General features: G+C 44.0%; 1 protein-coding gene across 1 annotated transcript in view; it reads left to right on the top strand.

Moving 5' to 3' along the window:
• THSD7B (thrombospondin type 1 domain containing 7B) overlaps positions 1-12,848 on the top strand; it is a 714,750-nt gene that overhangs the window by 639,981 nt on the left and 61,921 nt on the right. Inside the window, 2 exon segments of the mRNA XM_040358054.1 lie at positions 2,671-2,730; positions 2,733-2,815. Of these exon segments, the coding sequence (XP_040213988.1) occupies positions 2,671-2,730; positions 2,733-2,815 (143 nt within the window).

Raw genomic sequence — 12,848 nt, 5'->3', positions numbered from 1 at the left:
CTGTGTAAATGTGACTGGCAGGGAAGGGGTCAACACTAGGGGGCGCTGAAGGGGTTAAATATGTTCCCTAAAGTGTGTTCTAACTGTAGGGGGAGGGGACTCACAAGGGGAGGAGATCGATTTGTGTGTTCCTCTGTACTGGGAACACACATCGGTCTCCCCACCGCTGAGAGGACATGGAGCTGTTACACACAGCTCCATGGTCCTGCCATGATTGCGGGCAATCGCGGGTGTACGGCGGACATTGCGGCCACCGGGCACGCGCACCCGGTTCCCGAGCAATGCGGCGAGGAATGCAAGGACGTCATATGACGTTCAGGTCTGAAAGACGAAAGGTTCCCGCCGACGTCATTTTACTATGACTCGGTAGGGAAGTGGTTAATTATATATTATTATATTGTTTTATATTATACTTAGTTATAGTTATATAAAATTATACGTACAGTAATTGTGTATGTGTCTTGAAAAACTATTCAAACCCCTGAAATGTTGCTAATTTTGTCATGTTACAACCAAAACATTTATTTTATTGGGATTTTTTGTGATAGACCACACAAAGTGGTACATAATTTGTGAAGTGGAAGGAAAATGATAAATGGTTTTCAAAATGTTTTACAAATAAATATGTGAAAAGTGTGGCATGTATTTGTATTCAGCCTCCCTGAGTCAATACTTTGTAGAACCGCCTTTCACTACAATTACAGCTGCAAGTCTTTTTGGGGATGTCTCTATCAGCTTTGTACATCTAGAGAGGGACATTTTTGCCCATTCCTCTTTGCAAAATATCTCAAGCTCTGTCAGATTGGATGGAGAGCGTCTGTAAACAGCAATTTTCAAGTCTTGCCACAGATTTTCAATTGGATTTAGGTCTGGACTTTGACTGGGCCATTCTAACCCATGAAGATGCTTTGATCTAAACCAGGGATATGCAATTAGTGGACCTCCAGCTGTTGCAGAACTACAAGTCCCATGAGGCATAGCAAGACTCTGACAGCCACAAGCATGACACCCAGAGGCAAAGCATGATGGGACTTGTAGTTTTGCAACAGCTGGAGGTCCGCTAATTGCTTATTCCTGATCTAAACCATTCCATTGTAGCTCTGGCTGTATGTTGAGGGTCGTTGTCCTGCTGGAAGGTGAACCTCCGCCCCAGTCTCAAGTCTTTTTCAGACTATTTCTTCTAAATTGCCCTTTATTTAGCTCCATATTCCCATCTACTCTGACCAGCTTCCATGTCCCTGCTGAAGGAAAGCATCCCCACGACATGATGCTGCCACCACCATGTTTCACAGTGGGAATGGTGTGTTCAGGGTGATGTGCAGTTTTCCGCCACACATAGCGTTCTGCTTTTAGGCCAAAAAGTAAAATTTGGTCTCGTCCTGACCGAGCACCTTCTTCCACATGTTTGTTGTGTCCCCTACATGGCTTCTCGCAAAATGCAATGGGACTTTCTTGTGGCGTTTCTTTTAACAATGTATTTTTGTTAACACACTCTTCTATAAATGCCAGATTTGTGGAGTACAAGCAGCACACGGAGCTTCCAAGTGAATGGCTGTGCAGGGGGCGTGTCAGGCAAGTCTGATCGTTAGAGGAGAGCAGGCTGAGTTCCCAGCATAGCTGGAGAACTGACCACCATGTGTTTTCTCCTGCTTAGTGTGGTCAGGTTTTAATAGGGAAGCAAGGTGACTGGCAGGAACACTGTGGGATTTAACATAAAGGAAGCATACAAAGAGAACAGGAGACTTCCTCATACAAGTACATGATACAGCAGGCACATATCAGAATATGAAGTGTCGGGGTAACAAATGCTTTAAACCAAAGTACTGATTCATGGGGACTGTACAAACCCATCTACCACCACGAGAGCTAAACAACCCCATATCATAACACTTATGTGCCAGTCAATTAAAACTAGAAGCCAGAAGGCATTAGAACAAGCCAGAGAAATGGACCTAGATATTGTAGATCAGGGGTGCCCAACCTTTGAAGAGCGAGGGCACTTAAGCAAATTGGTAACCAGTCGCGGGCCACAATGAGCAGAGCGGGCGGATGACAGGTCACGGCTACTCTATTGGTCCTCCGATCCACCCAGATGGAAGGGGACAATATCCTTTTTGTTTTTCGGATTGGAGGTAGGCGGGCGTAAACGGACATCTGTCGCTCTGTAGAGGTGAATTGAGGGTCCCATTTGGTCAGGCTAATCGTGTGAAAAGGCCTAAGACTGCTTTCACACTGATGTGCTGTGGTTACCCACACCGCGGGTAGTGCACCTGTGTCTAACCTGCTGGTTAGCTGAACTTTGCCATAAGAGTCCACCTGTGGCAAAAGCCAGCGCTGTAGAGGATGCATTGGCTTATGGGGCTCTGCCTTGCAGCGCTTTCTTCGTCTACCACCAGCTTCATTCACAACACTGATGTTGCAGTATGGCAGGTTGGCAACCTGCGATCTGGGCTTGCCAAGCCGCCTATTCCAGAGTAGGAGGTCCACAGGCCACATCAGAGGGCTCAGCGGGCCACTGGTTGGCCACCCCTGTTGTAGATCCAATAACTTTTTGGATTCTGTCTTTTGGTCACATGGCTCCTAGGAGTTGTTGACACTCACTCACATGTCACACCTAACCATAATTCATGGAAGGATTAATCAAAGAATCTTTTATTTTTTGTCTTGTAGGCCATCAGGCACGTTCCCGACACATTATAATGCAAGCAGAAGGAGATGGGAGACCATGTCCGGCTCTTCACACCAACACAAGGGATGCCCAGTTTCCCCCTGCTATGTGTGGAGGTTTGGAGAGTGGGCAACGTGTAAAGTAGAGGTAAGTAAAATTCTGCTTCCTACAGATGTCTGCTGGTATCTTACTAAGAAGAAACAATTTTTTAGATTGCTTGTAGCGAGTGAATATTTTTAGTTTTTGCCACAAAATGTGTCCAAAACATTTGTGAAATTTTCCCGCTAGTGGCTATTTGTTGTGTGTGTGCAAGCATACAATGCCTAGTGCTGCTTTTTTATAATTTGTTCTACATTTATGTCTGAAAATAAATCTATATCTGTATAGGTATGTGCTTTATTAGCACCACAAAGTGTTTGCACAGCTCTTAATGTTGGTTTTGGTTAATTGACAAATTTCAGATGGAAAAACCAGAGTTATGGATGAAAAAAAAAAAAAAACTGATGAAATGGATATTCACATACTGTTGGAAAGGTATCTGAATCTACCTTGATACAAGTCTTATGGCATCATCTCCTGTAAAGCAGCACTCAGGCTGGGAGAAGGAGGGGCATAACTGGGGGAGGGCCCCTTGGTCAACAGCATTATACTAACAGAAAATGGTCACATTTGGTGCAAAATTGTTCCCTTTTAGATCTGGAAGTGTGAGGAGGACACATGGGTTCAGTGCATGTAGACCTTGGGTAGACAACCTCAGATCTTCAGCTGAAACTAAAAGTCAATGAAGCATTTCAAGACTCTCTCTCAGCAATAGGCATGTCTCCCAGAGCAAGAGGCATGATGGGATTTGTAGTTTCACCACAGATGGAGTGCCTGGGTTGCTTACCCCTGCTGTAGACCATTGGTGGATCGCATCTCGGCCGGTCCCTGCTGAACCAGCCGAAATTCGATCCATCTATGGCCAACTTTAGTTTCCATTGAGTCCATTCAAGTTCTTATTCCACTTTCTAAATCATTGATGAAGGAGAGTCTGTTGCCTGGAAACACGTTGGCTGTGTTTATATGTGTGCTATTACGAACATTTTAAAGACATTTTGGACTCCTAAATTTGTAGTCTGGAACCCATTTGTATTCTTTGAATTGGCAACTACAGGACACAAAGATTGGGAATATGTTACAAAGAGAGATCATTAAATAGTAGATACAATTACAGCGCTCACAGTAATACAAACCAATCAATTGATGAGTGAAAATAATAAAAAACGTCATATAATGGTGAACGATGTGCTCAATAAATAAAGTGCAATTGTGCTCCAAAATTCGAGGTGCTCCACACCCCCTCCTGTGTCCCCACTCTCACCGATGGAATGGACCCTAGCTTTTCAGTCTAGTGGTCGCTCAGGCTTAAAATGCTGGCCAAGGATGGCAAGTCACACCAGGATCCAGTGAAGATCTCCCTCAGTCGTAACAGTCCTATGTAGATAGTTTTACCAAAACTGAAATGAAAGAAGGGGACTGATAGTGAAGTACAGTTTGGCAAGACTTTATTGCGCAACCTAAATTGGGTACTTACAGAATAAATGATAAATTCACGCATGGAGTAGCAAATAAATACAACAAGAAACGCTGCATCCAGCGCGCGTTCCACGGAAAACCATAAGTGACATTGTTTGGACTCAAAACTGGAAATTGCAGTCACGTGTTTGCCCTCCCACAAGGCATCATCAAGGATCTCCTTGATGACGCCTTGTGGGAGGGGTGAAACACGTTGACGAGCGCTGTAATTTTATATACTTTTATTTGTCAAGTGAATAGCACCTTCTGTACAGAAGCTGCAATCACCAGTATCACTATTTTTTTTTACTTGTAGCGCGAGTATATATATATTTATATACAACAATGATCTCTAGCAGTGAAAAATATTTTATATATATTATATATATATATATATATATATATATATATATATATATGTGTATATATATATATTTTATTTCTTTTCACTGATATAGATCATTGTTGTTTCAGACCATTTACAAATCAATATTTCCAGATTTGTGCTCCTTACAGATCTCTTCAATTGAACAGGTGTTTTTATGCTATTGCACAATATCCGTTATACAAAATAGGCAACAGAATGAAAGTATAACAAAGTTAGTTTTATTAACAAGTAATAAATAGAACACATACAAAATAGGATACAATAAAAATGTAATTGAAAAAAATATTAACGTTCTGAACCGACGCGTTTCGATAAACTTTTTCCTTCATCAGGGTTTTATCTGAACAATTAATCTAGAGGGTTACAAAAATACACGAAAGTTGACAATTCATATAAATATAACCATTTCCAAACAGAACTGGCCAAAAACAAAATACAAAATAGGCAAGTGAAAAGAAAAACAAACCAAACCGCAGAAGCCCGCAAAATTGCTGGGGTCAAAGAGAATCACAGAAAGTACCAAAGGGACTTGCAGCCTTTGGGCCACAGGTTGGCCATCGTGGCTATAGACAGTCCCAGCAGAGGCTTATCTCAGAGAAAACCGGAACGATCGAATTGTGTTTTTTTTATAACTGATCGGTTACTTTGCTTCCTCATAACTTACGTAGGATTTCAGGAGACTTTGGTTTGGGGGTTCTTCTCCGGGGATACCCATACCCCTTAGTAGGGATGAGCTTCGTATTCGAGTCGAACTCCTGTTCGACTCGACCATCGTATGTTCGATCGTTCATCGAAATACGAACAAAACGGGTCGTTCGCGCCAAATTCAAGTTACGTTTCACAGACCATAATTCACTGCGGCATCGCTGGCTGATGATTGGCCAAGCATGCACTATGACCCGCATGCTTGGCTAATCACAGCTTGCAAAAAACGGAGAGCCATAATTGGTCAAAGCCAGGGTGGCTTTGGCCAATTATGGCTCAGGGGGTTTAGTACACGCCCCACACTATAAAAGGCCGCCTGCAGGTCGGCCTTGTGTAGTGAGTTGCGGTGGTTAAGAGAGGACAGAGAGAGTGTCATTTTTTGCAGGTAGATAGAGCAGACAGGCAGGCTAGTCAGTTAATGTTACAGTGTGTAGAGGATATATATACATCCCAGGTGTTGTACATATATTTATACATGTATAGTTTAGCTAGATCAGTTCATTCCTAATTTACTGGCAGGCAGGTATTGTGCTAGCTGCAGTATCTTACGTGGTTTATTGTCTGTGTCCTCTGTAGTTTGCAACTAAAGCTACTTGGTGTGTACTGGCCGGTGCTCTGTAGTTTGCACCTAAAGATTCAGGAGCAGTGATTTTAATGATGCTTAATAAAAAATAAAAAATCCTTAAATATTGTACCTGCTGGGTGTCTATAGTATGCCTGTGAAAACGTCTTTGAGACCCGGGTCTTGCCCGAGGGAACATGTATCAATGGAAAAAAAGTTTTAAAAACTGTATTTTTTCAGGAGTCTCCGAAAAAACGTCCGTTTTAAAACTTTTTTTCCATTGATACATGTTCCCTGGGCAAGACCCGGTTCTCAAAGACGTTTTACAACAATATCTGCATATTAGGCTTTAAAATGAGCACTTTTGAAGTAGAACGTTCGAGTCCCCATAGACGTCAATTGGGGGTTCTAAATGTTCGCACGAACGTTCGATTCCGTTCGAAGGTTCTGGTACGAACCGAACGGTGGGGGGGGGGGGGTGTTCGGCTCATCCCTACCCCTTAGTAGTATAGGAACCAAATGAAAGGGGGATGGGGCTCTGAATAATTTAAAGATAACTGAAATGCATTACCTGCATTATTGAACCTGAAATAAAAGTAGAGAAATTGACTTGATGTTTCAGATGACATGTGAGTAACATTGTCACATCAACATCCGCACAAATCTCACTGGATGTAGCCAGCTTGTTTATTTGTACTTTAAATAGATATGATAAAATCCTTGTGATTTCCTTTCAGCTGTTCTGTTCCTATTCATATGTAAATTAAAACCAAACTATTGATATCTTCTGATATCATACTGCTACCTGATAGGACTGATAATGAGGAGGATTTTTACAGCCTGCATATAGATTATGAGGTTCTGTATTCATAAAAATGTCAAAGTGTATATAAGAAACCTATGCAATGCATCTCCACGGCAATTACTTCTTATTATCGGATGAAAACCGAAATAATCAAAATAAAAGACTTTAACCACTTAAGGACCAATATGCTGCGTAAATGACCCAAGGGGTTTTTACAATTCGGCACTGCAATCGCTTTAACAGACAATTGCGCGGTCGTGTGACGTGGCTCCCCAAACAAAATTGGCGTCCTTTTTTTCCCCACAAATAGAGCTTTCTTTTAGTGGTATTTGATCACCTCTGCGGTTTTTATTTTTGTACTATAAACAAAAATAGAGCGACAATTTTGGAAAAAAATTCAATATTTTTTACTTTTTTCTATAATAAAATATCCCCCTAAAACATATATATAAAAAAAATTTCCTCAGTTTAGACCAATACGTATTCTTCTACCTATTTTTGGTAAAAAAAAAATCGCAAAAGCGTTTATCGATTGGTTTGCGCAAAATTTATAGCGTTACAAAATAGGGGATAGTTTTATTGCATTTTTTTTAATTTTATTTTTTTTTACTACTAATGGCGGCGATCAGCGATTTTTTTCGTGACTGCGACATTATGGCGGACATTTTGGACAATTTTGACACTATTTTTGGGACCATTGTCATTTCACAGCAAAAAATGCATTTAAATTGCATTGTTTATTGTGAAAATGACAGTTGCAGTTTGGGAGTTACCACAGGGGGCGCTGTAGGAGTTAGGGTTCACCTAGTGTGTGTTACAACTGTAGGGGGGTGTGGCTGTAGGACTGACGTCAATCGATCGAGTCTCCCTATAAAAGGGATCACTCGATCGATGCAGCCGCCACAGTGAAGCACGGGGAAGCCGTGTTTACATACGGCTCTCCCCGTCTTCAGCTCCGGGAGCGATCGCAGACGGAGCGGCTATAAACTGATAGCCGCGCCGTCGTCCTGGATCGCTCCCCGCGGGAATCCGACCACTGCATATAGCGGGGGGGGGGTCCCGATCGGACCCTTGACCCATGTCTAGCAGGGACGTACAGGAACGCCAATGTGCCTGTACGTGCCATTCTGCCGACGTATATGTACATGCGGCGGTCTGGAAGCGGTTAAATTTAAAATGTATTCCATAAATATTTCACAAAGAATGAAACTATACACAGAACCCAAAATGCTTAAACATTGCATCAAATGTATGATTGTCCCAATTTGGCTCATAAAGTGGTACTAGAACCATAAATATTCCACAGAGCAAAGCCCAACACTCTTTTCCCAAGAATGGCTTCCTCAGGGGGACAGTGGGGGTTATGTTCTGTCAGATCCAATCATGTCAAGGGTGTGCCTGCCCATTGTCAAATGACATCAGATGCATAGTAGAGGCAGCCATGCCCACAGTGAGTTTATCCACATATGATAAGGAGCAACCCTTATTGTTTTCATCCACAAGTATATTGTGAAGCCATGTGTCACTGATTGAAAGTACCCAGGGGACTCGGGTCACCATGGTCTTCAAAATACAGAATATAGAGGCTGCAGCTTTCCCTGTAATGTCATGTCAGGGTGTTATTCTTCCAACTGACCACCAATGTAAGGGAAGGATATCCTTTTCACTGACCACCAATGTAAGGGTGGGACATCCTTTTCACTGACCACCAATGTAAGGGTGGGACATCCTTTTCACTGACCACCAATATAAGGGTGGGACATCCTTTTCACTGACCACCAATGTAAAGCCTTGTACACACGACCGAGGAACTCGACGGGCGAAACACATCGTTTTGCTCGTCGAGTTCCTTGTGAAGCCATCGAGAAACTCGACAAGCCAATTTTCTCCATTTCCGTCAAGGAAATAGAGAACTTGCTCGAAAGTTTCCTCGACGAAAATGTACACACGACCGGTTTCCTCGGCAAAAAAATATCTCCCAGCAAGTTTCTTGCTGGTTTTTGCCGAGAAACTCGATCGTGTGTACGAGGCTTTAGGGTGAGACATCCCTTTCACTGACCACCAATGTAAGGGTGAGACATAATTTTTCACTGACCACCAATGTAAGGGTGGGACATCCTTTTCACTGACCACCAATGTAAGGGTGGGACATTCTTTTCACTGACCACCAATGTAAGGGTGGGACATCCTTTTCACTGACCACCAATGTAAGGGTGAGACATCCTTTTTACTGACCACCAATGTAAGAGATAGACATCCTTTTCACTGACCACCAATGTAAGGGTAGAACATCCTTTTCACTGACCACCAATGTAAGGGTAAGACATCCTTTTTACTGACCACCAATGTAAGGGTAAGACATGCTTTTTACTGACCACCAATGTAAGGGTGAGACATCCCTTTCACTGACCACCAATGTAAGAGTGAGACATCCCTTTCACTGACCACCAATGTAAGAGTGAGACATCCTTTTCACTGACCACCAATGTAAGGGAGAAACATCCTTCCTACTGACCACAAATGTAAGGAGCATTCTTCCCACTGAGCACCAATGTAAGGAGCATTCTTCCCACTGATCACCAATGTAAGGGGCATTCTTCTCACTGATCACCAATGTAAGGGGCATTCTTCTCACTGATCACCAATGTAAGGGGCATTTATCCCACTGACTTCCAATGTAAGGGGCATTCTTCCCACTGAGCACCAATGTAAGGGACATTCTTCCCACTGATTCTTGATGAATTCATTTTAGCAGGGGTTTCCTAAGATCTGAAAATTATTTCAAGGGTTCTTGTGGGATAAAAAGGATGAGAAAGGCTGGTGGACACTAAAGCCTTGTACACACGATCGGACTTCCATCGGACAAATCCGTGGATTTTTGTCCGAAGGGCGTTGGCCGTGAACTTGTTCTGCATACAGAAGGCAGAACACTTTCAGCCAACATTTACAAAACGACGTGGTATTACTGCTCTTTAGCGCCACCCTTTGTGCAACTTCTGCTAATGTTGTCTTATGGTTAGCATCGGTTCGGAGCATGCGTGTTTGTACTTTGGATTTTAGTCCGATGGATTTGTGTACACACGATTGGATAATCCAAAGGAACACATTTGTTGTCTGACAATTTGAGAGCATGGCTATCCAACATTTGTTGTCGGACAATTTGAGAGCATGGCTATCCAATATTTGTTGATGGAAATTCCGTGAACAATTGTCCGATGGAGCATACAGTCGGAATATCCGGCATAAGGCTCCTTCTTCTATGGTGGGAGCATCCAGCAAGGGGGATTAAATCTGTGCAGTACTCGAAAAGCAACAACACAGTACCTCTGCTGCACAGAAATCAAAGCATTTTCAGCCCTGCCTGAGTTCTCCCCTGTTGGACTACAGAACACCATCTCTTGTCCTCATAAGTGGGAGATGTGCTGTAGTCCAACAGAGAAGAGCTCAGGGAAGGCTGGCAGCAGAGACAGAGTTGCTAGCTTGCTACAGGAAGTTAGGAGCTAACTGGATTTCTGTCAGGATCACAAGCTGGTATTCTATACTTGCATTGTTATAAAAGAGACATGTAGCTAGATATAGAGAGAGTTACGCCGGCGTATCAGTAGATACGCCGTCGAAACTCTGAATCTACGTCGTCGTAAATTTAAGCGTATTCTGGAAACCAGATACGCTTAAATTAGGTTAAGATACAAGCGGCGTAAGTTTCCTACGCCGTCGTATCTTAGGGTGCATATTTACGCTGGCCGCTAGGTGGCGCTTCCGTTGTTTTCTGCGTTGAATATGCAAGTGCGCAAGATACGCCGATTCACGAACGTACGTGCGCCCGTCACAATTAGTTACGCCGTTTACGTAAGACATACGCCGGCGTAAAGATAAAGCTGCTCCTTAGGTGGCGCAGCCCATGCAAGGTATGGACGTCGGAACAATCTTTTTACGTCGTTTGCGTAAGTCGTACGCGAATAGGGCTGTGAGTAAGTTACGTTCACGTCGTAGGAAGTGTTCGACGTATCTTAGGCATTCTATCCAACGCATGCGCACTGGGATACGTCCACGGACGGCGCATGCGCCGTTCGTTCAAAACGTCATTTACGTGGGGTCATGCTTAATTTCCCTAAAACACGCCCACCTCTTCCTCATTTGAATTAGGCGCGCTTACGCCGGCATATTTACGATATGCCACCGTAACTTAGGACGCAAGTGCTTTGTGAATACAGCACTTGCCTCTCTAACTTGCGGTGGCGTAGCGTAAATACCATACGCTACGCCCACACAAAGTTACGCTGCCCTATCTGAATCTGGCCAAAAATGTGCGTAGTGCATTGTTATGCTGCATTTTTTTTTTTTTTACTTTTGCAAAGGCATATATTTTCGGTACCCTGCACGAGTTCATTACCCAGATTGCTGGCCATACTGGTTTATGCTGGCAATAAACTTAGAGCCCTCCTGGTCGAAATTCCGGAGCCCTAAGCAGGTGTCTAAAAGGTAATTCCTAATTAAACTTCAGGGTGATCCATGTCAGAGGCAGTCCAATCCATAAGATGAATGGCTTGATTATGTTGGGGATCAGTCAATCTTGAGACATCCAAATTGGAATTTCCTTATCTTTGTTGCTTGATGGTTTCCTGTGTTGGCGTCCACTACCATGCGTAGAATGTAAAGTACGAGGGACGTGGCACATTTGACAGCCTTTAAGGTCAGCGTTGCTTAAGCGAACGCGCTCCCGATTGATCTTTTGGTTGATAATTAGCGCAGTGTGTCAGAGAACACGCATGTGTCCTCCCCTTATTTGAAGCTGAATTATTTAGCCATCAACGAGGACGATCAATATGTTGTTATAAATACATGGAATGCATGCCAGGAAATCAGTTCATTTATTGTGTTTTCCGCAGACAATTGCTAAATGGCGTTCATTAATGCAGTAAACGAGTGTTGTGTTTACCATTTTATGTAATGCAGACAAATTGCATAGCAGTATTCACAGCCCTTCCCCGGGGGCCCATTTCAATGTCTCCAATGCAATCTCTTACATATTCCAGGGCCAACTCATATGCAAATGACCTAGATACGCCGATTCACGAACGTACTTGCGCCCGTTGCATTAAGCTACGCCGTTTACGTAAGGTGTGCGTCCGGCGTAAAGTTACCCCTGCTATATCAGGCGCAGGTAATGCAAAGTTATGGACGTCGGAACAAGCGTCGAATTTTACGTTGTTTACGTAAGTCGTACGTGAATGGGGCTGGGTGTAAGTTACGTTCACGTCACAGGCATTGAGCCGGCGGATCTTAGGGAGTATATGCAACGTGATACTGAGCATGCGCGCACATGCGCCGTTCGTTCGGACACTCATTTACCGTATTTTCCGGCGACTTTTTGGATGCAAGGGGTCAGGGGTCAGGGGTCGTCTTATACGCCGGGTACGGTCTCCGTGCAGCTGCGATTGTTCATAATTTCAAAGCCGCGCCGTCTTCTCAGCTTGTCCTGTGATTGGCGGAACACAAAACTTCCCAGCAGCGCCTCTGTTCTGTGTTCCGCCTATCACGGATGCCTTCTCATCCTCGGACGAGATGAGAAGGCATCCGTGATTGGCGGAACACAGAACAGAGGCGCTACTGGGAAAATTTGTGTTCCGCCAATCACAGGACACGCTGAGAAGACGGCGCGGCTTTGAAATTATGGACGCTCGCAGCAGACGGAGACTGTCACCGGCCTCTAAAACGTGAGTGATAGCACAGTGGTGGGGAAAGTGGGGGCAAGTGATGGCACTGTGGGGGCAAGTGATGGCACTGTGTGGGCAAGTGATGGCACTGTGGGGGCAAGTAATGTGATGGCACTGTGGGGGCATGTAATGTGATGGCACTGTGGGGGCATGTAATGTGATGGCACTGTGGGGGCATGTAATGTGATGGCACTGTGGGGGCAAGTAATGGCACAGTGGGGGCATGTAATGGCACAGTGGGGGCATGTAATGGCACAGTGGGGCATGTAATGGCACAGTGGGGCATGTAATGGCATAGTGGGGCATGTAATGGCACAGTGGGGGCATGTAATGGCACAGTGTGGGCATGTAATGGCACAGTGGGGCATGTAATGGCACAGTGGGGCATGTAATGGCATAGTGGGGCATGTAATGGCATAGTGAGGCTTAAAAAAAGCCTGTTTCTGTCA

Source organism: Rana temporaria, chromosome 6 (assembly GCF_905171775.1).
Source record: "Rana temporaria chromosome 6, aRanTem1.1, whole genome shotgun sequence".
Lineage (NCBI taxonomy): Eukaryota > Metazoa > Chordata > Amphibia > Anura > Ranidae > Rana > Rana temporaria.
The sequence above is the reverse complement of the archived record's forward strand: the minus strand, read 5'-3'. Positions and strand labels throughout refer to the sequence as shown.